We start from the raw sequence: 27,890 nt of genomic DNA on the forward strand, positions 1-27,890 counted from the left end.
CGCCAGGTAGGGCTGCACGATTTTGGGAAATAATCTAATTGCGATTATTCTGACAGATATTGCGATTGCGATTTGCGATGCGATTATAACATATTTAAAAAAAAAATTACAAGAAGAATGTTGCTGCTTTCTGTAGTCGGGTCCCAACTGCAAAATTACTGTATTACCCTGTATTATACACTTTTACTATCATGTAGACTATTCTGCTTTGTGTTTACATGTGATGTATTGTATACATGCACATTTATTATGTTCTTGTGTGATGTATCGCACATTTTATTGCTGTGTGATGTATTGCAAATGTTATTGCTGTCATCTTGGCCAGGTCTACCTTGCAAAGGAGATCTTGTATCTCAATGGGACTTCCTGGTTAAAAAAAAAAAAAAAAAAAAAAAAAAAATTAATTGCAGGCTTGGCGATTTGATAATTGCATCATTCCAAATCGCGATTTCGATTAAAAAACGATTAATCGTGCAGCCCTAACGCCAGGTCAAGGACCTTGAAGTGGGAAGCCAGTGCTCAATAATTTAATTTAGTTGTAATTAACAATCAATGTCCCTGATCACCGGTGGCCATATTCAAACTAATCATAGTGACCTGTCTCCTATGTTTCCATTACACAGTTTTACAAACTCTTAGGAAAAAGATAAAGAGGTCAATGTAGTGTAGCAATAGAAATGTGTTTACATTTACAAAGCCTGCAATAAGTTTGCAAAACGTACATGTAATTATCTGAATTACAATGTATAATAAATTGCAATTCTCAGAATCATTCTGATGCACAAAAAGATAGTTTTGAGGGACTGTGCCAGAGAACCTGACTTACTTTTCAGGTAGCTTTCTAGCTTCAAACAGTGATACAGGGACCCAATTCTCCTCTGAGGACAGTCGTTATTTATTATTCTTTTAAAACTTTACTGTGCACCTTTACCTGTTAAGCCTTAAAGTCCCCCTATAAGGGGACCCTGCTTTTCTTTATCATAAATCGATCAATAGAGACCGTATTAGATCCCCAATTATCATATCATGGGATATCATTGGAAAGCCACCCTCATTGGCTACAACCCTGTCCAAACATTTTTGAGATCGCCAAATGATTGACGGAGCTAGAGCCCCCGGAGGTCGGGGGTGGTAATGTGTACTTTGGCGCACGCCTCACATATCGGCATGTAACTCGAGAACCGCTGAACGGATTTTGTCACCTGAAAGGGCAATTGACAGGCAACAAATAGGGCTTTAATTTATTTATATATTGTATCAAAAGAAATGTATACCTGAGCCGCTAGAGGTCAGCAAAGTGGCACGTCCTCATGAGGGCCCACATGTGGGCCCTTGGATGTTAAGAGGTTAATGTTTTTTTTTGCCAAGAGTAAAGACCATAACCCTATCAAAACAGCAGTCAAAGTGTATATTTTAATTTTTACCTGTGTTTTGTACGATTTACCGAAAATAAGAATTTATCAAAAAAATGCTAATTATATCTCTTTTATCGTAAAACCGTGAGGAAATGACTAAATCCAGATTTAACCCTGCCATTGGAAAGAGGAGCATTTTCCCTATCCATAGATGTATGATTTGGCCATAATAAGGTCAAGGTCAAGTTCAAGGTCAAATATGAAAATCGATTATCATTTATTACTGTATCTACAAATCCTTCTGTTTAATCATCTTCCCTTTATTCATTTGCTTAGATTTTTTTTACACATGATCTCAATAAGGTGGTGAATGAGCTCAGTGAGCTCATCTGCTTACCCCGCAGATTTAACATGGTGTTATTCACCGTCAAAGATGCACAAATAAATCATAATTTATATTCTCCTTTTCTTTGAATTTACTCAAGCCTAGTAACAGACACACTATTTCTGACACTGGGAATACATACCCCCAGGTCCCTAGATGTTCCTAGACCAAGAACATGCAAATTGACCTTGTAGAAGTGGAGCAATCTTCCATTTACTTTAGGCGAAATGTCTGAAAAAAATCTACAGATTAACAGGTTAAACCTCTTGTGTAATATTGCGAGGCGAGGTGTGGGCGTGTGGCCAGCGAGATTAACCCAGAGGACCTTTTGAGTAGGGTCCAGCTGCAGCGCCGGAGAATCCTCTCACTGGGCAAGCCTGCGGCAGCCACGAACCTACTTTCTATAGAAGCAGCTCGGAGGTGCGCTGTTTTAAGTGAGCGTGTGTTATTGGATGGATTGATTGATTGATTGATTGATTGATTGATTGATTGATTGATTGATTGATTGATTGATTGATTGATTGATTGATTGAACATTTTATTAATGTCCGCCCTGTTTCGAACTGGTTATTGTTGTGTAAACCTTGTACCTTTAGTTCACATATAATAAGAGACGGAGAGCATGTGATCACGTTGACTCTTTACTCGTAGGTAAGTCAGGAAGTACCTTGCAACATACAAATGTGTCCGTGTAGCAACACGAGCCAAACCCTTACAGGACATCTTCCCCTTTTAGTAAGAAACATCTCCCAGTCCCTTAATAACAAAACATCATTTTTTCAAGTATTACACCACAATAGGCATCCAATATTTGCATAACATTTTCAAACAATAATCTCAACAAGTCTCTTGTCTTGCATCTCTTACTGAGATTATGAACACATGCAAATCACATCATTTTTCCTCTCTCATTTTTTTTTATTTTTATTTTTCATGAAGAGTGCGCAGGTGAGCACGATTTCTTCTCAACTGTCCTTCGTCCGTCTGTACGATGTATGACCTGGGCGTTGTCGCCTGCTGTATGACAGTCCCTCCTCTGTTCTCTTTGGGGAGCCACACATTTTGGCCACACTGCAGCGTAGGTAAGGGACGGGCTCTGTCACTGTGACGTAGATTGTAGCGACGTTGTTGATCCTCTTTTGCCTGCATCTCCGACTTCCTGAAGTCTCTGATGTTTGGCCAGCGAGGGAGTAGAGTCTTTGGGAGTTGTGGTATGTTGGAGCGAATCTGTCTCCCCATGAGGAGCTGTGCAGGGGAATAACCGCTCTCCAGGGGCGTGGCGCGGTATGCCAACAGCGCCTTTGCCTTGTCGCCTCCTCCTTTCCACAGCCCCTTCACTGTAGCCACGGCCCGCTCAGCCTCTCCGTTTGCCTGCGGATACTGTGGACTGCTAGTCACATGGGTGAAACCATACTCACCAGCAAAGCTCTGGAAGGGTAACCCACTGTATTGGGGCCCATTGTCAGAAACCAGGGTCTGCGGGGTCCCGTGACGGCTGAACACGTCTTTCAGCGCAGCCACGACTGTCTCCGCCGAAGCTACCTTAAGATGGGCAACTTCTATATATCGCGAGAAAAAGTCCACAATCACCATATAAGTCTTCTTCTCCCAGAAAAACAAGTCAGTAGCGACCCGCTGCCAGGGCCTTTCTTGCACTGGTGTGGGGACCAAGGGCTCTCTGCGTTCTGCGTTATGATCAGTTTCCAGCCTGAATCTGACCCCCAGAAGGTAGGATGACAACCCCCATGTGGCTGCCAACGCCTCCTTTTCTATCTGGGCATAATTCTTCTCTGGGCGTGACAGGCTCCTAGAGATGAACACGACCGGCTTCCATATCCCATCTGTCTGTTGTTGCGTCAGAACGCCTCCGATACCGTAGGACGAGGCATCGGCCGATACGCACGTCTCTGCTGTAGGTGAGTACGGGGCTAACACCCGCAGGGAAATTAACTCTGCTTTCAGTCTCTGAAAAGCTTCTTTTTGTGGGGCCTCCCAGACCCATTCATTCTTCCCGCACAACAGGTCTTTGATTGGGCGAGTGTACGAGGCCAGATGAGTTAAGAACTTGCCTATATATTGGGCCATCCCCATCAGTCTTTTCACTCCTTCGACGTCGGTAGGCTCAGGCATCTCCAAGATTGCTCTGACCTTAGCTGGATCCGGGGCCACCCCGTCTGCTGTGATGCGGTGACCCAGGAACATTATGCTGTTTTTTGCAAACTCACATTTTTCACTGTTCAGTGTCAGGCCTTCTGCCTGCAGTGTCTTTAGGACCCTGTGCAATCTCTCATTATGCTCCTGTATGTCCTTTCCGTACACCAGTATGTCATCAGCATGACACTGGACACCTGTGCAGCCTTCTATCATCTGTGACATACAGCGTTGAAAACATCTGTGACATACTCCCCCCCACCGAGCCAAGTCCGCTTCCTCCCATGTCACCAAGCCCCCCAACCCACGCACAATGAACCCACAACCCACGAGATCCCACTCTCCCGGATCAAACCGCGGAAACGATGGCCCCCCACCCCCGACATCCCCCCCCCCCCCTGAGTTGAGCCCATTGGCGCCCCCCATACACACAGGGCCCCGCCGGGCAAAGCCCAGCCTCTCTGATCCCCCTGAGAGAAACCCCTCCCTCCCGCCCTCCTCCCCGAGAGATAGAACACCCCCATATCCTGGTCCACCATGCACGGAGCCGAGCCCCCAGAGCCCCCACCCGCCTCCGCCCGACCGCCAGGCCCCCGGTCCACGAGAGCCCCAAGCTCAGGTCTGCAGAAGGCCTAAGCACCACCCCTCAATGGCCCCCCGACCCCCCGCGACCCCAAGCCCGGTGTCCCCCCCGGCCCGGAGATCAGACCGCCCAGCCACGACGGCTGAGGACCCCAGGAAACCCAGCCCCCCCACACCAATCCCACAACACGCAAGGCCCCCCCTCCCCCGGGTTGAACCGCCGGAACGATGGCCCCTCCCCCCGACCCCACTGAACCCACTGTACCTCCCATGTCACCGACATCACCGCATACATTTATGAAATTAAAACTAACAACACAATAAGAAAAAATGACATGGATATAAATGGTTATATGGTTCGCACTCTTTCCCCGGTTGGCGGTTTGGAGGGGGATCAGCCCTCCCACTGGAGAAGCCCCCCCCTCAGAGACGAAGATACCCCCCGAAGGAGGCTCTCCAAGCCTCTCTTCATGTCCAACATTTTGAATTCTTGTCCTTCATATTTGTCCATGTGCACATTTAAAGCAACTGCTATTCTAACATAACTCTGAAGAAATAATATAAAAGAAGACTAAAGACAATTGGCACTTCCCAGGTAATTCCTTTTAACCCTGTTTGACCCCTGTTGGCGGGTTGGAGGGGTAAGGCTCTCCTGGAGAGGGCCCCTCCTATAACGACGGAGATGTCCCCTGTGGGGGTTCTCCAATGTCCCTATTATTGTCCAACATTTTATTTGAATTTTTATCTTTCATATGATAGTACATTCCCAGAGCTCCCGATCAGGTCTCTGAATGTGATTCCCCATGTTCCCCGTCCTCCTAGCTGTGTGTCCTGTGTGTTAGTGTCTAGTACGTATTATTTGTATTATATGTACCGAGTCAAGTCTCCATTTCCCCAACTAATGTGTTCACCTTGTCTGTATTCCCAGTGGTCTGTGTGTTGTCTGCAGTATGTCTTGAATCATTGCCTCCATTCACTATCTAATTATATGCATATGTGGTATTGAATCTTGGTCGGTGTGTATGACCTCAGTGCTCGAGTCCTGCTTGGTGTGTGAGACTTCGTTATTCGAGTTCTGGCTGGTCCGGTTGATCTCGGTGCTCGGGTCCCGGTTGGTGTGTGTGGCCTCCGTGTTTGCATCTTGGCCGGCCCGGGCGACCCCCGCGCCTGCATCTCGTGTGCGGATGGTCCGGCCGACCTCGGTGCCCGAGTCCCGGTTGGTCCGTTTGTATCCAGCGTCTCCCTGTCCCTCCCCCGGGGGCCGTCTGTTTCGCCTCTCCCGAACCAGCCTCCATGTTCCTCTGAACGCCCCACCTTGCATTGAGCCCAGTCCGTGTGTTGGCCATGTTAGCTTGTAGCTCCCTCGCCCACCAGGCCTCGCTGCGGTCCAACGCCACGTTAGCTTGTATTCCCTGACCCTTCTCCAACTCCTCCCCGAGTCCATCGCTGTTGCCCTGGATGTTCCGCGTGTTAGCTTGGATATCCATTGCGTTAGCCTGTTTGCTAGCTTGTAGCTCCTGGTTAGCTACTGCGCTAGCCTGTTGGCTAGCCAACACGCTCTGCATTTCAGCTTGGATGCCGGCCCTTAATCCATCAATGCTGTCTTGAATATTCTGCGTGCTCGCCTGGTTAGCCATTGCGCCAGCTTGTATGTTCCTCGTGTTAGCCTGTGCGCTAGCTTGTATGCTATCTTGTACAGCTTGGATAGCTTTTGCGCTAGCTTGCACATTAGCTAGTAGCTCTTGGTTAGCCTTAGCTTGTAGCTCTTGGCTAGCCTTGGCAGCATGTATGCTGGCCAGTATGATCGCTTGTATCCTCGCTAACCAGGCGGGCTCCACGGGGTCTCCGTCCCTGCCTACCTGCGTCACGCTCGCCTGAGCTATTTCTTCCGTCGTTTCCTCGTGTCTAGATCTTTCCTCCGGTGTTTGTACGTCTTCTGGGGTCTTATTTCTCTCACTTTTTCTCGTGGACATCTTTCCTTTTCTCTTATATCTTTGAATTGTCACCTTTTATTTTGTTTTAGATGGTTTTACTTCCCTTTCTCGATATTATTTGACCGGGAGCTCTTTCAATGGTCCATCTCAAAACCGGAAGTCCGATTTCCATGTTTTTCAACTGAGTGCATGCTGCTCTGCACCGCTGTGACCTGGGCCCCTGTATCCAGCTTGAATATGGCCTCCTGTCCATTCAGCTCTAACAGTTCCAGCCATTCATCTTCAGGTTCCTCTAGGTTTACTACGTTCAGGAACGCAAAGTCCTCCTCTTCATCTTGAGAAGTCTCTGTGTGTGCCAGTGTGATGTCATGGACCCCTTTTCCTGTTCTGCATGTCTTTGCAAAGTGTCCTTTTTTATGACACACTATACACTCAGCATCCCGGGCAGGGCATTCTTTCCACATATGTCTTTTTACATTTCCACATCTGCCACATCCAGGAGACTGTGTGTCAGTTCTGTATTGTTGTGCTTTCTGCCATCTATCTTTTTTGTATGGCCTCCACCTGTGCAGCTGCCTGCTGCTCAGTGCCTCTTAGTGGCTGTTGTTTCTTTATTGCTGCACTCTACTTCATTTTAGTCATTGCCTTTTCCAGAGTTAAATCTGCATCCATTTGCAGGTTTTCTGATAGCTTGGCATCTCTTATGCCTACTACAATCCTGTCCCTTATCAAGTCTTCTCTTAGGGTTCCAAATTGACAATGTTCAGCCAGTGTGTGTACAGCAGTGATAAAGGATTCAACATTCTCACCCGGTTCTTGGTTCCTTCTGTTAAAACATGCTCTTTCAAATATGACGTTCCTCTTACTGACACAATGTGCGTTGAACGCATCCGTGACGTCTTTGTATTTCTTTTTCTGTTCCTCTGTGAGCGACAAAACACTTAATATGTCTTTGGCGTCATCTCCCGCCGCATACATGAAGGCATTTACCTGGAATTCTTCTGACTGTTTATCCAAACCAGACGCTATTCTATAGCGTTCAAATCGCTTCATCCATCTCGGCCAGTCATTAATGTTATTGAAGTCGAACCTGCCTGGCGGAGCCAACTGTGGCAGCGACGGCAACGGGGCTGCTTCTTCTGCCATTCCGTCGTCGTCTTTCTCTTTTTTTATAATTTTTTTTAATTTTGTATAGTTCGTCTTCTTACTAAGTGACCCCACTTCTGACACCATGTTGTGTAAACCTTGTACCTTTAGTTCAGGGGCGTCATTTTGGTATGGCAAGGTATGGCACTCGCCATACCTTGGCAAATAAAAATTTAATTTTTTTTATTTTATTTTTTTATTACAATTTTTTATGTTGATTTAGAATTCGAATGTCAACATTATGAACGAAGCTTCGAACTATTTGGTACAGCCCTAGCATGTTTTGATATTGTCAATTATCTCACTTTTACTAGGTGACTTTTACTGTGACTAACTGAAATATGCCCAAAAAATAAGGAAAATGGACATAGGGACGTTTTTTTATCAAAGGGCAGCAGAGACAAGTGATACAGGGACACAGGTAAGGTTTGGCTTAGTGATTATAATAGTGCAGTTCAGCATTCAGTAACCCATACTTTTTGTGAATGTGTTTTTGATACTACATTCTGTTGAACACACACCTCAAAACCGTACCTAAGGAAAATTGGCTCAATTGCAAGAAAAGTAATAGACAGTTATGATATTACATTCTGCATAATTCGTATGCAAAATATTGTGGTTCCCTGCTTTAGTCTGTTGACACATTTCTATACTAAAAATGCTTGTGTAGTCCTGTGTCATACCAAAATGTCATATAACTGAATTGTATAGAAACAACTCACCAAAAGTGACTATTGCACAACTGATTTGACAAAAAAATCCACATTCAATACTCCCCCCCTCCCCCCCCCCCCCCACCTCCTCGCCATACCTTGCCTTTTACTGAAATGACGCCACTGCTTTAGTTCACATATAATAAGAGACGGAGAGCATGTGATCACGTTGACTCTTTACTTGTAGGTAAGTCAGGAAGTACCTTGCAACATACAAATGTGTCCGTGTAGCAACACGAGCCAAACCCTGGCTTAGAGGACAGTTATGCTTAGAGTTTATCTTTAGAGCAGGGCGATAGACCACCAGCCCTGATTCCAAACTCTAAGCATAGCCGACTTTGAAAGAGGGCGACTTCGAAAGGGGGCCTATAAACAGTTCGAAACAAGGCGGACATTAATAAAATGTTCAATCAATCAATCAATCAATCCAATAACACACGCTCACTTAAAACAGCGCACCTCCATTCTCCATTCTTCAATTCATTCTCCTGATTAATTGAAAATGGGGGACCCTGATGTAAACAAGACGAACGTCTTTCTCTGGTCTGCATCCCCTTAACAATTGTGTGTATTGAGCTGTACTGTATTGTACCCATTCTGCAATCTGTTAATAAAGTTTTCAATCAATCAATCAATCCGAGCTGCTTCTATAGAAAGTAGGTTCGTGGCTGCCACAGGCTTGCCCAGTGAGAGGATTCTCCGGCGCTACAGCTGGACCCTATTGGAGCTTCCTTTCGCTTTTTAGGTCACATGGACCGTTTGGCTTTCCGTAGATCTCAGTTTGGGCGTCGTCGTCGTCATTTCTCGCAACAATCAAAACATCAAGAAGCAGCAGATTGTCGATATAGATAAAATCACAGAGATTACAGATTGACTGTATACAGTTTCAGAAATGCATTCCGAAACCTTGGAGAAAGCTGGGTCGCCCAGGAAAAGGACGCTTTCTCGGGGAAAGAGCGAGGATGAGTCACTTCGCAGCATTTTTAAGGAGGCGAGTATCGTCGTAACCAATGTGTCCGAGACAGTAATGAGTTTGTTCTGTGTTCGTTGTTTTCCAGATACAGATGTTACTAAATTAGGATATGAACGTTTAGGGAAAAGGCAACCACTTCAGTTGACCGTGTTCACTTCCAGATCTAAGTTATCTAAGTTATCTGTAATGTCCTGATTTGGCTCATCTAGCTCACGTTAGCGAACAGTTCGGTTAAAGGTAAACGTGTAGTGCCGTCAAACAGTGACCTCTCTAGGCAAACGATGACAACAACATGGCAATTCGCTTTGTTTATAGTTTTCAAGTTCAAGTTTTGTTTTATTTGTCACATATAGGTTAATGTACATTACTGTAGTACAGGGGTGCCCAACCTTTTTTGAACCAAGATCTACTTTTTAATTTGCCACCTAACCGAGAGCTACCAGCCCAAATTTGTCCTACTCTCGGCTAAGATAAGATATTCCTTTATTGATCCCCTTGGGGAAATTCAGGCATAATAGCAGCATGGGGGAAGGGGGGGGGGGGGGGTACAGGTAGTAAAAACAACACAAATGTCAATATAATTTACTATCTAACTAACTGAAAAATATATTCACAGTGTCATAAGGTGCATAAGGCTAGTATTAGTAGTAATAGTATTACCCATTCAATATGCACATGACAGAAAATATTATATGCCATATAATATTTTCTGTCATGTGCATATTGAATGGGTAATACTATTACTACTAATACTAGCCTTATGCACCTTATGACACTGTGAATACTGTGAATATATTTTTCAGTTAGTTAGATTCTAACTAACTGAAAAATATATTCACAGTATTCAGTGTGATAAGGTGCATAAGGCTAGTATTAGTAGTAATAGTATTACCCATTCAATATGCACATGACAGAAAATATTATATGCCATATAATATTTTCTGTCATGTGCATATTGAATGGGTAATACTATTACTACTAATACTAGCCTTATGCACCTTATGACACTGTGAATACTGTGAATATATTTTTCAGTTAGTTAGATTCTAACTAACTGAAAAATATATTCACAGTATTCAGTGTGATAAGGTGCATAAGGCTAGTATTAGTAGTAATAGTATTATCCATTCAATATGCACATGACAGAAAATATTATATGGCATATAATATTTTCTGTCATGTGCATATTGAATGGGTAATACTATTACTACTAATACTAGCCTTATGCACCTAATTAGTATTACTACTAATACTAGCCTTATGCACCTTATGACACTGTGAATACTGTGAATATATTTTTCAGTTAGTTAGATTCTAACTAACTGAAAAATATATTCACAGTATTCAGTGTGATAAGGTGCATAAGGCTAGTATTAGTAGTAATAGTATTACCCATTCAATATGCACACGCCAGAAAATATTATATGGCATATAATATTTTCTGTCATGTGCATATTGAATGGGTATATAATATAATATGCTATTTTATTTATCATTGTAACAGTGTAGTGTAGGACTTACAAGAATGACAAGACTGTAACTGTAACTTCTCAAGTTTATTTCACACTCTGCATACACACTGACAACACACACACTCAGTTCAATGGGCATGAGAAAACATGTGTTTACATTGCCAAAGCAAAAGTGGAACAATACAATAAAAATATATGTACAATAAAAAAAGGAATAGGAATGATGTGTAAACAGAGCTGTCACATTGCAAAATGGAATACAATCAAAAAACAATTCCACAAAAAGGTCTGTCAACAGTCACTGATAGTTCTCCTTTATCTGTTTTTTTTTATTAAATGTCTCTACCTTAGTGAGAACGCTGGCACTGGGAAGAGGTAGCTAGTTTTTCAATGTCTGGGTTGTAGGAGCTCGTTGCAAGCCTCAGGCAGTCCACAAGATGGTCATCTGTCAATGTGGTTCTGTACTTGGACTTGATGATCTTCATGTGAGAGAAAGCAGACTCACACAGGTAGGTTGATCCAAAACATGCTGTTAAGTTCATGGCACATCTTCTGAGGTTGGGGTACTTCTCAGGCAGCAGTAGCTCCCAGAACTCTGCCTTCATCCCTTGTGTTGCCCTGGCTTTAATCTCAATGTCAGTTTGAAGTGTGAGGATCTCGTTCTCCACAGCATGGCTGTCCAGATTAAACAGTGTGGCCACTTTGGATGTGATGTCATCCACATCTACAGTTCCAAATGGAAAACACATGTAGCTTGCAACAGGTTCAAGTATTGAAAAGTCTGTGAAGCGCTTATCAAACTGTGACAAGATGCTTTGAACTTGCTCCTCATAATGTGTGCAATCAAACTGTGCGGTGTCCTCACCCTGACGTTGAAGTTCTGCTTGCATGTGAGGAAAGTCGCGTAGGTCACTGCGTTGCAGCCTTCTGGCCCACATGGTGAGCTTGCTTTTAAAAGCATTCACTGAGCTGATCATGTTTATTACACATTTATCCTTTCCCTGCAGCTCTAAATTCAGGTTATTCAGCATGCCAGTGACATCGGTTATGAATGCCAAATTCAAAAGCCAGTTGTTGTCCTCTAGATGTGTATATTCAGCATGTTTAGCAAGCTTGAGAAACTCTTTAATTTCAGGCAGCAACTCGCTGAATCTCTCCAGAAATTTACCTCTGCTCAGCCACCTTACATCTGTGTGCAGCAGCAGGTCTGTGTGCTCCGCCCCCGTCTCCTCCATATGTGCACGAAATAGCCTCCTCTGTAGGCTCCTTGCCCTGACAGAGCACACAATCTTCATAGCGATGTCCATAACGTCCTTCATATTTAAAATCTTTGCACACAGCACTTGTTGGTGAATTATGCAGTGGTAATTAAGGAAGTCCGGGAAAGCGTCGCTTTTTTTGCACAGTCCGATGAACCCATTATTACAGCCAACCATGGCTGGTGCCCCATCGGTTGTAATAGAGATGAGTTTATGGAGGGGTAGTTTGCTCTGCTTAGCGAACTCCATGAAGGCTTGAAAGATGTCTTCACCTTTAGTGTATCCTTTAAGAGGCAATATGGTGAGCAGCTCTTCTTTTGCGCTCATGTCGTCAAGTTTCAAGTTTCTTTAATAGTTGTCATACAGAAGTACAGAATACTTTTGTACAAAATGCTTCTTACTGTTGCGCTCCAGAGACTGTGCATGACACGTCAAAGGCCATTCTAATGTAAATACATAGCTGTGCCACATCTACCATATCAGTCGATTCATCGAACTGCAGGGAATAACACTCGCATGTATTAATGTCCCTCATGAGTTGCTCGTGAACATCTTCGGACATTTCCTCACAGCGCCGGGTCACAGTATTACGTGACAGCTGAAGGTCTTTAACAGCATCCATAATCTCTGTGTGATACTTGGAATTACCGAAGAGTGAATCGGCAGCGGCAGTCAATGCCTCTTTTACACATTCGCCGTCTTTAAAGGATTTTTTCTTTTTAGCGAGAATGTGACTGACACGATAAGAAGCAATTGTTGCAGCTTTTGCCTTGGTGCTGGGCTTCGTAAAAGTGGACTGTTGTCCCACTAGTGAAGACTTCAGCTGCTGGAGTGCTGTTCTTCGTAGGACTGTTTTTGGAGGAAAATCCGCGCTGTGTTTCTTGTGCATCGTTGTATAATGCCGCTCCAAATTACCCTTTTTCGGCACAGCCACAGTTTGTTTGCAAATCAGACATACTGACTTTGCGTTGAAATAAACAAAAAAGTAAGCCTCCTCCCACTCTTCATGGAAATGATATGTTTTTGGTCTTTTGGCTGCTCCGGTTCTGCTTGCGGCGCTGACGCTGGTGCTATCCGGCAGCTCGTCGGAGGCGGCGTTGGAGCTGCTCCCTGGCGGCGGCGGCGGCAGCTCGTCGGAGGGTCCTGGCGGCGGCGGCAGTGAAGTCTTGCTTGCGTTGTTGAAAACTAGCGTCCTCTGAATGAACCTCTTTTTAGCTGGTGGTGTTCCATTCATCTTGCAGTTTCGAGTGACTCAAGACTGGTCTCAGAGCCACGTTTATACTGTTGATTGATTGATTGAAAAGTTTATTAACAGATTGCAGAATGGGTACAGTACAGTACATCTCAATACATACAATTGTTAAGGGGATGCAGACCAGAGAAAGACTTTCGTCTTGTTTCCACCAGGGTCCCCCATTTTCAATTCATCATAACATATATGACATACATGACATACAGATAGACAGTACTGCTACATCTATACATTTATGACATATCAGATTTGCAAATACAGTACTGTTTGTGATACAAAAGTGTCCAGAAAAGGAGTGTATATACATTTGGCGTAGAAACTGTACATTGGAGGAGGTTGGTGGGGTGGGGTTGGGTGGGTTGGGTGAGGGCTGTACATTGGAGGTGGGGGGGGGGGGGGGGGGGGGGGGGGGGGTTGGGTAGGGGACACACACACATTTTACACTGTACATTGGAATGTTGACAAAGCCTTACTTGGTCATTTACTGTACAACTAGGTTAGGACATTTGTAGGGGCCAGTTTCGAATTGCAGTCTCACGTAGGTGTTTTTTGAGAGTGTTTTTGAAGGTGGGTAGTGATTCACATTCCTTTACAGCTTTAGGCAGGGCGTTCCACATTGATGTGGCATAATTGCGAAACGTGTTTAGTCCCTTGTTTGAGCCGAATCTGGGTTTTACATGATTTGTGGAGCTCCCTCTGGTGTTGTGATCGTGGTATTCACTGACCTTTGGGAAGTATTTTGACATGTACATGGGTACCTTGGTCGCGTAGTGTATCTTGTAGACCAGGCCCATTGCAAGTTGCTGTACTCTGTCGTCTACTCTAAGCCATCCTAGGTTGTCAAAGTGGGCAGGGGTGAGGTGGGTTCTAGGAGTCAGGTCAAGTAGTAGTCTGACTAGCTTGTTTTGAGATGTTTGTAATTTGTTTTTTAGTGCCTTTGAGGTGCTTTGGTACCATGAGGTGCAAGCATAGTCGTAGTACCCTTGAATGAGTGCTCCTGCTAGAGTCTTCAGGGTATTCTTGTTTACCAGAGAGGAGATCCGGTACAAGAATCGCGTTCGTTGGTTGACTTTTTTTATTACATTGGATGCCATTTTGTCACAGGAAAGATTAGCCTCTAGGATGGAACCCAGGTAGGTAATTTCATCTTTCCTTGTGACAATATTGTCACCCACTGTAACCGAGAAGTCGTCAGTCTTGCTGAGTTTGTTATTTGAACCGAAGAGAATGGACTCTGTTTTGCCCATGTGTAATGATAGTTTGTTGTCGGCGAGCCATATGCAGATTTTGCCTAGTTCCGAGCTGAGGGCTTTTTCAACCTGTAACTTGTTCTTGTCAGAGACCAGCAGGGCTGAGTCGTCCGCAAACAGGAACAAGTTGCAGTCACAAGCTGACGACATGTCATTTGCATAAATTAGGAATAGTAGCGGTCCTAGTATGCTTCCTTGTGGAACACCACAGCTCACTGTGAGGGGGGGGGATAGGGTACCGTTTACTTCCACCATCTGTTCCCTCCCCTCCAGGTAGGATTGTATCCAGCTCACTGATAAACTATCAAAACCAATTGCTTTTAGCTTGTCAATCAGAATGGTGTGATTGACAGTGTCGAAGGCCTTTTGTAGGTCCAGCATGACCATGCCGCAGTATTTGCCCGCGTCCACCTCTTGTTTGATGTGGTCGTTCAAGTAGAGAAGGCATGTGTCAGTGGAGTGGGATGTTCTGAAGCCAGATTGGAATTCGTAGATTAGATTTTTTTCCGCGAGGTATTTTTCGATCTGTTCGTATACTATTTTTTCCATGACTTTCGAGATGGATGTAAGGATAGAAACAGGGCGGTAGTTACCCGGGTCTAATTTGCTGCCCTTTTTGTGCAGGGGTGTTACTCTCGCAATTTTGAAGTCCTTGGGGACGTGTCCCTGTTTTATGGAGAGGTTTATTATGTGTGTGATGACTGGGGTGATGGCTGCTGCTGAGTCTCTGAGGAATTTGGAGGGGATGTTGTCATGGCCAGTGGCCTTGTTTGGTTGGAGGGCGCTCAGTTTTTTGAGTACCTCATCTGTAGTTACTATTTCCAGTTTGTACCTGCCAGGTGATGGGCCCGACCCCCACTCATGCCACTCCATGAAAACAAAGGCATCAATTTGCATCCCTATGGTGAAGCTCGCTGTCCGGAATGTAGACTGTATCGATTGGCCCAGGCTGCCTTTTATACACAGGACTGCTCGAACGTGTGTTGTCCTCCCCTCCAAATCAAATCAAATTAAATGATTTTCCAAAATAATCTCGCGGCCTACTTGAAACCAGCGCGCGACCTACCGGTCGATCGCGATCGACTGGTTGGGCACGACTGCTGTAGTAGTAGTAGTAGTAGTTTATTCAGTCATCATCTCACACAATACAATATACACCTCATTTAACAATATTTGATTTTACAGTGACTGAAAAGGTACAGACTGAAGCCTAATGCTTATACATGCCTGTCCTATATTCTTAACAAAAATTAAGACTCAAACAGTATTCTAAAAGAAAATAGCAAAAAAAACTATTATTCACCCTTGTAGTTTTCAAAGATAGCTTTACAAACCATTTTCTTAAAAACAAAGTGAATTACTCATTCTTAACTGTATATCAGCATTGTTCCACAAGTTAACCCCAATAATAGAAATACACCTCCTTTTAATCCCTTATCTTTTTGAACAGTACATTTACAAATGTACATTACAGTGAGCCCCCTGAGATTGTGCTTCATACAGTCAAAAGAAAAAAAGACCAAACACTACAAAATATACAAACTAAAGTACAACCTAAAGCACGAAGTGAAGTACAAAATGCAAACTTTTTAAAATGTAAAAAAAATAATTAGGGATGTAACATTGTCGTTGGTGAACATATTTTTGTAATAGAAGATAGATACAAATATGGTGTGGGGTTAAAAGTGTGTGTTTGTCTGATGTGTGGATCTAACCTGAGTGTTTGGTTGCTACTGCTACTGGCCACACCTCAGGCTCTGCCCAGATCACAACCCTCACGCCACCCAAACAAAAAGGTAAACAAAGAGCAATACCCCACGGGTCTCGTTCGCCTAGAGCTCGCTGTTTGACGACATTACAGGTTATATCTTTAAGTAGGCTCTCTTTAGCTTAGCTTAACATAACAAACAGTACGTTGGGCTTATTTTCTCCTCTTGACGTGTCCTTGTCACACAGTGTGAAGAAGACGTTTCTGTATTGGAATTTACATATTTTTTTATGAATTTAATTTATTTATTTGGTTGCATTGATTGATTGATTGATTGAAAACTTTATTAACAGATTGCAGAATGGGTACAGTACAGTACAGCTCAATACATACAATTGTTAAGGGGATGCAGACCAGAGAAAGACTTTCGTCTTGTTTACATCAGGGTCACCCATTTTCAATTCATCGTAACATATGTGACATACATGACATACCGATAGACAGTACTGCTACATCTATACATTTATGACATACCAGATTTGCAATTACAGTACTGTTTGTGATACAAAAAGAGTCCAGAAAGAAAAGAGTATATACATTAGACGTAGAAACTGTACATTGGATTGGGTGGGGTGGGGGGGGACTGTACATTGGAGGTGGATGGGTGGGTGGGGGGGGGGGGGGTGGGTTGGGTAGGAGTGGGGGGGGGGTTGGGTAGGAGGGGTGGGTGGGGGACACTGTACAAACAACACTGTACATTGGATTATTGACAAGACCATACTTGGTAATTTACTGTACATTGGAGGGGGTTGTGTTCGGACATTTACAGGGGCCAGTTTCGAGTTGCAGTCTCCCTTAGGTGTTTTTTGAGAGTGTTTTTGAAAGTGGGTAGTGATTCACATTCCTTTACAGCTTTGGGTAGGGCGTTCCACATTGATGTGGCATAATTGCGAAACGTGTTTAGTCCCTTGTTTGAGCCGAATCTGGGTTTAACATGATTTGTGGAGCTCCCTCTGGTGTTGTGATCGTGGTATTCACTGACCTTTGGGAAGTATTTTGTCATGTACATGGGTACCTTGGTCGTGTAGTGTATCTTGTAGACCAGGCCCATTGCAAGTTGCTGTACTCTGTCGTCTACTCTAAGCCATCCTAGGTTGTCAAAGTGGGCAGGGGTGAGGTGGGTTCTAGGAGCTGTGTCTGTATCTGCAAATAAATGCCTTGAATGTTTGTCTGTATGTTTGTTTATACCTATAACTATTACAATGTTGCATAATAATAATAATAATAATAATAATAATAATAATAATAAGCTCTTGCTGCTGCTGGGGCTACACACTGCTCTTTCAGGAGTACAGTCACAATGCATCGTTAGCGTTCCTCGTTAAAAGCAATGGATACTGCTAGCCGCAAGATAGCTTGCCGTTAGCTGTACGGTATAACGTTTTATGCATTCAAGTAGGCCTGCCGCGATAAGCAATAAATCGATTAATTGCCGCGATAATTAAAATTAATGCAATGATTTTGACGGGCGCGATTAATTGCTATTTGCGCGTTTGTTTTAATGAGGCGGAACCAGTACCCCTCGTCAGTCACTCCGTGTGGGGGGCCGCTGGCCTTACTACAGAGCACAGCACGGGAGCTCCGTGGGGCACTAGCAACGCCACATATAGCTTAACTACATTTCTCAATAGTGTTGCTCCTTTTAACCAAATAGCGTTCTTTGTAGTGTAACGTTAGCTATTTTTAGACCCAAGTAGTTACTCGCTACTGCCCGGAGAAACTGGACTGCTAAATAAAGATTAAAGATCTAGTGTTGATGCTCATTCAATGCCAACAACATTAGCTAAATAGCTAACAAACTAAATACAACGTATAGCATAGCTACAACACAGAATAACGTTAATACAATTACATGCATCATTGTTTACAATGAACGGGTGGGACTAGTCAAAGGACTGGACACGGGGACAAGTTAAACATGAATGAATTTATTATAACAGGTAATCGAGTTGCGCTCCCGTGCCTACGCACCACAGGGCTATTCTATTCTATACGGCTTTGACGCTTCCTCCTCATCGTTGATTGCCTGTAGTAGCTGCATCTAACGTTAGTAGCTAACGTTAAAACTAACCTAAAGTTAGTTGCTCACCAACAATCTCAACATTTGTTTTATCATTAGCTCAAAAACACAGAACCGAACGAGACAAGTTGGCCGCTCATAGATGCTGCTAGGATAATAACAACAATACTTCCGCTCCGGTCGGTGGGCTTCAAAATAAAAGTCTAAAACACCAGAAAAGACGGAGCGGTGGGCTTCAAAATAAAAGTTTTGGGAAATAAATTTCAAAAAAAAAAAATCTCTAACCGGTCGCAATAATATCGCTTATCGCGATATTTTCGGGGGCAATTAATCGCCCAGCAAAATGTGTTATCGTGGCAGGCCTACATTCAAGCCTTGGGTGCATAAAAGCCTTGGGTGCATAGTTGTCATTGGCTCTCGGATGAAGTACCAATATAGCACTCCGTGTGCCTGGAAGAATGTCATGAATGGCACCCTTAGGTGTGTAGCCTTGCCACTCCCATCTTGTTGGTGGTCTGAGATCTCAGTCGAGTGCAGGATCCCAAGGTACTAGGCTGATCGGCCAGTTAGCTTAGGCCCTGTTACCTAGTGACTTTGGTTAACATCTAGGGTTCAGTTTACCCACATATAGCAGTCGTATCATTATGCAACTATTGCCGTTCTCTGGATCTTGCCCAGGTTTGCCTCCTGCTCAGCTCCCCCAGGCCCCATCTTCTCTCCTTCCTCACCAATGATACAAAGGCTAAGATAAGATATTCCTTTATTGATCCCCTTGGGGAAATTCAGGCATAGCATCGAGGGGAGGTACAGTACAGGTATGGGCAGGGTAGTAGAAAGACACATAATGAGTCTGTGGCTGAACATGCTCCTCATCTAGGCTCTCAGATTTATCAGTCATTGTCACAGAAACCTTAAATTATACTTCCAGTTATTTTCAACCTAAGGCCTTATTTTTCTAGAATCTGGCATCATACCAAAAAAAGTCATTGATTTTTAACAGGATCTCAACAATTGGACCAGTGTGTGGTCAGGTGTATATTTAGTGAGTTGCGTTCTTCACTTGGGTTGTCCGCAGCTCTCCCAGACTTCTATTCAATCCAACAGCGCTACCTTTTTCAGTCATGCGACTTTCATGTCACTCTAGAATCTAGATTGACATTTGTCACAATCTTTTACATCCAACTTCCTTATTGTTAATTTTCTCATGCGGGTCAGTTCACACTGAAATCTGATATTGGCCACATAAACAAAAAAAACAGCCAAACAAAAAAATCTGATCTGAGCAATAAATCAGAATTGAGCACTATGGCTTGCAGTGTGAATGTAGCCAGTGTGTGTGGTCGTGAGGGTTAATGATGTCAGCATCTCCCAATAACAGTTAAGTCCAAGGCTTTGTGGTCTGCTGCTTCGGTAGTCACTCCAAAGTGGTTAATGGCCACTAGTTGTCGTTGGAAAGAGCAGTGGGGATTGACTGATACTATACTTTACTGCATTGGTGTTGAGATGATGCGTTCAGCAGCACGGCTCGGCTCAATAGTTTCCTTCTATTATTCACTGCTCTCTCTCTCTACATGGTCCTATGGCTGCAACAGTTCCAACGAGAGCACCATCTGTTTGAATACAAGGCACACTACTTTAAATGTGATTCTGGTAAACAGATTACAACATTTGTATCTGCAGTGCTCCAATTCTTTCATTCGATCACATCATTACAGTTCAAACGTTTTATATTTCACCAGATTGTAACGAAAGTTCAAACTTCGATTGAAAAGTGACAGCCCTTCAAAATACTGTACATGTCCTTCCAGAGATGCATATATTTGGCTGCTTTTTTCTACTGTTGCCCCATTGAACCAAATTCTCCAACCTGTTATTGTTGTTACTAGGGTTGCACGATTAATTATAAAAAAAAAAAAATCACAATCTCGATTCATAGACCTATGCGATCTCATTTCTAAATGACGACAATTCTGATGTATTTGTATTTTGTGTCTAAATGGAGATCAGTTGCATTAAAACACTTGCTCCTATTCCCCTATGCATTCACGTCACGCTGCATTCACGTGTTGCCTTATTTGCTTCGGAACAATCCCAGTTGCGATATCAATCACACTTACACAATGTAAATCAAAACACGCTATTAATTCAACATTCAATATATTTTCTTACTTTTGTGTTGACTTGTTCCTGTTTTTGGGTTCAAGATGAGAGGTAGGAGCTGGACAACACAACGGTTCCATAGCCTGAAGTCTTACAGTCCAAAGTTTATAAAAATCCCACAGAAAGTTTTGTAATGCGCATACCGGTAAAACAGCGTAATTATCCAAAATGGCCGTCCACTTCATAACATTCTGACGCTAGAGTCGGGACAAAGGTCAGAACCGAAAGTGGTCATTTGACGGAGTGCTTGTCAAATGACGCTGAGCTGAATGAGCTGACTGACGAGAGCAAAGTGCTGCGACTCACGGGTGTAAGAGAGGAAAAGTTACTTGAGACTTGAGTTATTTTGTATGTTACAAGAGACTTTTAAGTTTAAGTTGTGTTTAAATCAAGCACTTTCATATATGTTATGCTGTCTGTTTAAGAAAGAGTGCAATAAATGTTTTTATTGAAAAAATAAGAATCATGCGAGAGAATCGTGATCTTAATTCTTAGGGAGAAAAATCATCATCAAAACACGCGAATCCAGCATTGGTGATGAACGCAATCTCCGCTACGCCACCTGACCGCCCTATAAAAGGTTACTCTTGATCAAACAAAGATGAATGTCCCTATTGGGATTAATAGTGCAATAACTAGCTTTTTCACCATACTTCACAAACAAAGTGAAAATCGATTTTAATTTGTCAAAATCGTCCTAAATCATTAATTCGAATTAATCGATAATATCGATTAATCGCCCAGCCCTATGGTAGCCCCATGACAACAGCCACAACAGTTTGGTAGCCCCATGACAACAGCCACAACAGTTTGGTAGCCCCATGACAACAGCCACAGCAGCTTGGTAGCCCCATGACAACAACAGCCACAGCAGCTTGGTAGCCCCATGACAACAACAGTCACACCAGCTTGGTAGCCCCATGACAACAACAGTCACACCAGCTTGGTAGCCCCATGACAACAGCCACAACAGCTTGGTAGCCCCATGACAACAGCCACAACAGCTTGGTAGCCCCATGACAACAGCAGCTTGCTAGCCCCATGACAACAGCAGCTTGCTAGCCCCATGACAACAGCCACAGCAGCTTGGTAGCCCCATGACAACAGCCACAACAGCTTGGTAGCCCCATGACAACAGCAGCTTGCTAGCCCCATGACAACAGCCACAGCAGCTTGTTAGCCCCATGACAACAGCTACAACAGCTTGGTAGCCCCATGACAACAGCAGCTTGCTAGCCCCATGACAACAGCCACAGCAGCTTGGTAGCCCCATGACAACAGCTACAACAGCTTGGTAGCTCCATGACGACAGCTTGCTAGCCCCATGACAACACCCACAACAGCTTGCTAGCACATATCTCGGATGCAGAAACAGTCGTACATTTCCTCTATGTACTTAAAAGTGTACTCGTATTCCCTCAAACCCGCACCATCTAATCACACACCAAGGACACCTACTTGCTTGTTTTGTATTATATAGACCTTGAATTATATATAGAATTTGACAACATGAACATTCTAAATGGGCCCAAGTATACTTCCTGTTGCAGTGTTTGCTGATACAACAGCTGACAGGAAATACACTTGGGCTGCAGAAGGAGATAGTGGCAGAAGCAAGCATCATTTCAACCTTTCACAACTGACATATATTTTATTATTTGGTTACCAAATACGTCCATGAAAAGTGCTTGTTTGTGCCAATGAAACAGAAAACTTGGTCTGAAATCACACACTGCTTGATTTGTTGTTGGAAGCTGTGGAGCATGGATTTGTTAGCTTAGCGGTCTAAAGTGCGCATCTAAAAAATAATAACAGCGGTTTGTGTTTGCACATTTCCAAATTGTGCTATTGATACACACATGCCGTTCTATGAGCGGAGAGACCTGTTGCAGACAGAGTGGTGGTAATGTAATTATTACAAATGGTAACTGTCTGTTTTGACTGACAATACGCATCGGGTATATTGCTGTGCATTATGTTCAGAGTGAGACATAATACAATCGGTAGCGCGTGTGCCGTGTGTGACTCCGCGCAATATCTCGTTATTGCTGCTGCCATGCACCTTAAGATGCATTCTAAAATAGATTTCCCTAAACAATTATTCGACCACTACTCAGGTAAATCATGCGAGTACTCAATCTGGGAAAACATTACTCCTGCCCATCCCTATTTATTTTTTTTTAAACTTTGACCAGTCACCTGGTTCTTTTAGCGTTTATCGCTTTTTCTTCGCATTCATACTTGGTCAAGTTCGACCGACAGAAGCAGGCTGAAAGGGTTCAGATGGGGGGGAAAGACACTCTGGGAAAGGCACGGCTGCCGTCCGGGATTCGAACGCGCTCAGCCCCAGATCCGCGCGAGCGCGGTTGTCCACGGCGCTGAAATAGCACTCGCGGTACGTGGTGAGCTACTGGAGCTCCCCACCCCCCCCATCCCTATTTCTAACTACAAATTGAGCTATAAAAATTTGTATTCACATTTCCTAAATTCCTACCAGATTATAATGCAACAAACAAAGTAGTGTGCTTACTTGGTGTGTATACATGTTGCAAGTTTGAGCGGATATGAGCAAGCTTGCGAGTAGGAATGGTCACGTTTTCCCAGATCGAAGATCGAGAGATTCTCTATATTGTGTAATGAGTCTGTTGGTAGCCTCTATATTGTGTAATGAGTCTGTTGGTAGCCTCTATATCAGGGGTAGGCAACCCTAGGCACGCGTGCCTGCATAGGCACGCGGGGCATTTTCATAGGCACAGGGGGCAGCATTAAAAAAAATATATATATATATGCTTTTAAATATTATAGTGAAATATTTTGCACTGTTGTCACATTTATCTTGTTGAAATCCTCCCACAGGTTCTTTTTACTAGTACCACATATTTAATTGAGACCCTTATTTGTTTATTATTTCAATTTAGCTGGAAATACATTGCTACATCATTCAGTAACATTTGCAGAGCCTTATAACAAAAACATTATTACGGTCACCATTGTGACCAATGGGATTAATCAACACATTTTATTATTTATTTTTCTATTTCATTGAACATTGCACATGTTAAAAGCCATTTTTTTACTCAAAATGTGAGTATTACCAAGTCAACTTGTGTTCTTAAAACAATGACAATAAACATAGTTTTATTATGTTGAAATAATGTGGTTGTGTACTTATTTTTCTGTTAACAAACTCAATATTTTTAAGTTCTGGTAACTTATTATTATTATTATTTTTGCGATCAATCAAAACTTATTTACACGATATACCTCACATTCACCCTCCATTCACATCCTGGTGTTCTCCTGGTGTTCTCCATTAGGCCTGTAGGTGGAGCTATGACAGCAAACGTACAGTACACACACCGATGGTGTGTGATGTGTCCAAAAATGAATGGGCAAATGTGAGTGAAATGGTCGCACTGTATGCAGCTGTTTGTCTGCATTGCATCCCCCCCCCCCCAACTCAGATTTAGGGTTGACACAACCATCATAATAATATTGTTAATAATAACAATAACAATAATGATTTAATAATGTAAAAATTATCATTAAAAAGACCTGATTATGAGGGGAAAAAAGTACGATGCATGGAATATTGTTGAGGCACACTAGTTGCAACTATATTTCAAACAGGCACTCCATGTCAAAAAGGTTGCTGACCCCTGCTCTATATTGTGTAATGAGTCTATTGGTAGCCTCTATATTGTATTTATATTGTGTAATGAGTCCGTTGGTAGCCTCTATATTGTGTAATGAGTCCGTTGGTACTCTATATTTTATTTATATTGTGTAATGAGTCCGTTGGTAGCCTCTATATTGTGTAATGAGTCCGTTGGTATCCTCTATATTGTATTTATATTGTGTAATGAGTCCGTTGGTAGTCTCTATATTGTGTAATGAGTCCGTTGGTAGCCTCTATATTGTATTTATATTGTTGTGTAATGAGTCCGTTGGTAGCCTCTATATTGTATTTATATTGTGTAATGAGTCAGTTGGTAGCCTCTATATTGTATTTATATTGTGTAATGAGTCAGTTGGTAGCTTCTATATTGTATTTATATTGTGTAATGAGTCAGTTGGTAGCCTCTATATTGTATTTATATTGTGTAATGAGTCAGTTGGTGGCCTCCACTCTATATTGTATTTATATTGTGTAATGAGTCAGTTGGTAGCCTCTATATTGTATTTATATTGTGTAATGAGTCAGTTGGTGGCCTCCACTCTATATTGTATTTATATTGTGTGCCACTAAGTTGGAAGCACAGGAGTTCTGCTGAACTGCTTTACGGCATGAAGGAAGTCTTTCCAAACAAACCCTATTTGATCAACTTCATGTTGGCGATTAGCAGGGGCTGTTAACCCTTCTTCCTTCCTCAAAACAAATCCCATGTGGTCTGATGTGGTGAGCAGGAACAAACGGCAACATCTCGTTTGCGAAAGGAGGCAACATCGTTTATGTGGCGTTAGGCTACCAGTTGTTTCCGCAATGGTCTAATTTGTTTATTGTAATTATACCAAGGTATCGCAACTAATCTGACAATGATACATTGTATACTGCTGTGAACTGGAGGAGCTGGGTTGTGGACTGTAACAAATTAATTTAATTATTTAACAACACATTCATGATTGGACTTGTTTCTTTTTCACCACTTTTTTAGCTCTTTTTAGTCCTATTTTAGCTATTTTTATCCCTGTGTACTTGTCCATCTTGTTTTTAACACATGTATGTTATGTATAAACTGTTTTTTAATTGCTGTTTTTAAATTGCTGTTACGCTGCTTATGCTGTAAAGGACATCTTAATCTCCCCTCGGGGATAAATAAAGGTTTTCAATTCAATTCAATTAGCTTGTCTATTATCCTTGCAAATTCTATGTAGGCCTCCATATGTTTAGAATCTATATTTCTTAGGCGGCTGAGTGGCGCAGTGGGCAAGGCGCTCGCCACTAACGCAGGAGATACTGGTATCTAGCCCAGCTCGACATTTCTTTCTTGGAAAGTACTTTGAATAATTTTACATCTAGAATATAATTATTCTCAGTTAGGAAGCAGGGCTCGAGACTAACGATGTCCCGTCGTCCCGGGGACGATCAAATATTGATTTGGGACGAACAGAAATCTTTTTTGGGACGCAAACGGGACGAGAGGATTTAATTTTTTTCACAGGAAATGTCAATTAGCCGACTGTCAGTGCGCGCATATATATATGAATTATTCTACATTAATAAAACATACCTGGTGATCAACTACAGTTTGCTGTAAACATTATGATATATGTGTAGTGTTCTGATAACGACGGCTGCAGCGGGAGCTGGCTCATGCAGGATTTGCGAATAGCATGCAGCTGCAGCTGCAGAGCACAGTGCAATACTCCAATTCAGCCATTGGCAATTCAGCCGTTGGGTGGGGGGCGCTGTTGAGCGGGCCTGTGACCGGACCTAAAAGTGCCCCTGGCTCTGCGGCTCTGCAGCTGCATGCTATTGGGATTCGTTGGAAGCAGCACAGAGTCTCGACTCGGGACTTATTTTATTTTATTTTAGCAGCAGTTATCAATATCGACCAGGAGGACAGCGCGATCTAAGGGACATGTTTCATTACTAGTCAAGTGTCATTATTTTAGTTATCAAAGGTGGAATCTCTGGACGCAATGACATTATATAGTTTAAAGCTAAACTACGTTTTTCTTTCTTGTTAGAAGAAAGATAACTTATTCAGTTAGATTTGATTTGATCTTTATTTATCTCTAACATTTTCAACCATAAACACACACATTTGTAATAACAAAAAAAACTAAAACGAAATAAAATACAAATGCATTTAAATATATTTTCCTATGGAAGGAATAATCAACATGGCGCCAATTGGTTGACTATAACAGCACCGTGACCAAATATCCCTATACTAGCACCTTGTTAAACACTTTTCTTTTTATTTATTTATTTTTAATCATAATAATTCTTGTGAAATCTTTCCACCTGGGAGCCTTTTGACTAAATCAATTTATTCTCCCCTTCTCTGAATGGTGTTTCTTATGACAATAACAACTATAGACGACGACAACCAAAGTAAAGAAACAACATTTGATTTTTGGGACGGTTACATTCACTTTGGGACGGTTAAAATTGTATTTCGGGACGGTTCTGGGACGGTGGTGAAAAAAGTTAGTCTGGAGCCCTGAGAAACAGTCCCCAAATATTACCAGGGTAGGATATTACCAGGTTACGTAAGATGTAGAGCACTAGGAACAGTATGCGTACGCAGACCGCACCGACGCTAGCACTTGTAGCATTAGCAATGTAGCTTAGCAATTTAGCATTAGCAATGTACCCTAGCAGTTTAGCTCGTCGTTACACACAGACCTTCAGGTTGGGCTAGTAGTGTGCAACATATCTCGTTTGGTATGCTAAAACTATGTATGCTTAAGACCCTTATGCTAAAACTATACCAGGAATTATATAGCGCCAGATTGTCATGGTTACAGAATTGGATAAAACTACCATATCGCTCTAGTTGAGCCAGTGGCCCAATCTCGCTTAAAATATGTAAATAAAGTACTAATCGACCACAGGAAAAAAGGTATAACATATTGTACGTTATGTTATAGCAATAAGTAGTATATTTATGTATTGTATCGAAAATGTACAATGTCTAGAATATCTAGAAAACTAGACATGATACCGTTGACTTTGGAAATTTAAAATCTTTCTTTCATCCCATTCCAGACGGAAACTCCATCCAGGAGATGTGGGACCCTGAAGAGGGGGAGTGACAATCAGGTACAGGTCCTCCTCCTATCCTGTCAATGTTGTAGAGATACTCAACAATGTCATTTCATTTATGTAACTTTTTACTGTTTTTACTTTTAGCAATCTGACCAGGACCTGCTCTCGGGACTCCCAGAAATGGTGACTAGCCTTTATGTTTTATTTTATATTATATATGTTATATTTAATTTTATATGTTTATGTTATATAATTATTTGATATATTATTTTATATTGTGTGTTATATTATATTTGATACATATTTTGTTGCATTTTATTTGATACATTTATTTTATATTTAAAATTTTAGTTTTGTAAGACCAGGCTCCAATTTTATTAATTTCATCATGGACTTGGTCGTCAAAAGTTAGCACTGTGCTTTCTCTTTATACGAATCACATAACAATTAGCATCATACAGTTAAACTTAATAATATCTTAAATTGAATCATCTTTTTCAAAAGTAGTTAGTGGTGGCTGGGTGGCACAGTGGTCTAAGCGCTCGTCACCAACGCGTGAGACACCGGTATCGAATCCGGCTGTCAGCTTGGCCGGCCGTCATACTGCCTCAATTGGCAGAGTCAGTGGGAGGGAAGTCGATGGGTGGTAATCTGGTCGTTGTAAACAGCGACTCCTACAGGTCGGTCAGGGCGCCTGCACAGCAAGGACAGGAGATGTCGAGGGTAGTGTGAGCCTCCCACACGTTACACCT

General features: G+C 42.6%; 1 protein-coding gene across 2 annotated transcripts in view; it reads left to right on the top strand.

Annotated features, from left to right (window-relative positions):
• The first annotated feature begins 9,060 nt into the window (after positions 1-9,060).
• LOC311230373 (uncharacterized protein) overlaps positions 9,061-27,890 on the top strand; it is a 32,287-nt gene continuing 13,457 nt past the window's right edge. Inside the window, exons 1-3 of one of the 2 annotated variants that reach the window (XM_084316640.1) lie at positions 9,061-9,257; positions 27,139-27,192; positions 27,283-27,321. In XM_084316640.1, the coding sequence (XP_084172766.1) occupies positions 9,159-9,257; positions 27,139-27,192; positions 27,283-27,321 (192 nt within the window). In that variant the 5' untranslated portion in view covers positions 9,061-9,158. Of the gene's footprint in view, positions 9,258-27,138; positions 27,193-27,282; positions 27,322-27,890 lie in introns of those variants that run through there. The other variant, XM_084316641.1, reaches the window with a different exon arrangement.

Source organism: Notolepis coatsorum, assembly GCF_963971535.1.
Source record: "Notolepis coatsorum genome assembly, chromosome: 6".
NCBI classification, from domain to species: Eukaryota; Metazoa; Chordata; class Actinopteri; order Aulopiformes; family Paralepididae; genus Notolepis; species Notolepis coatsorum.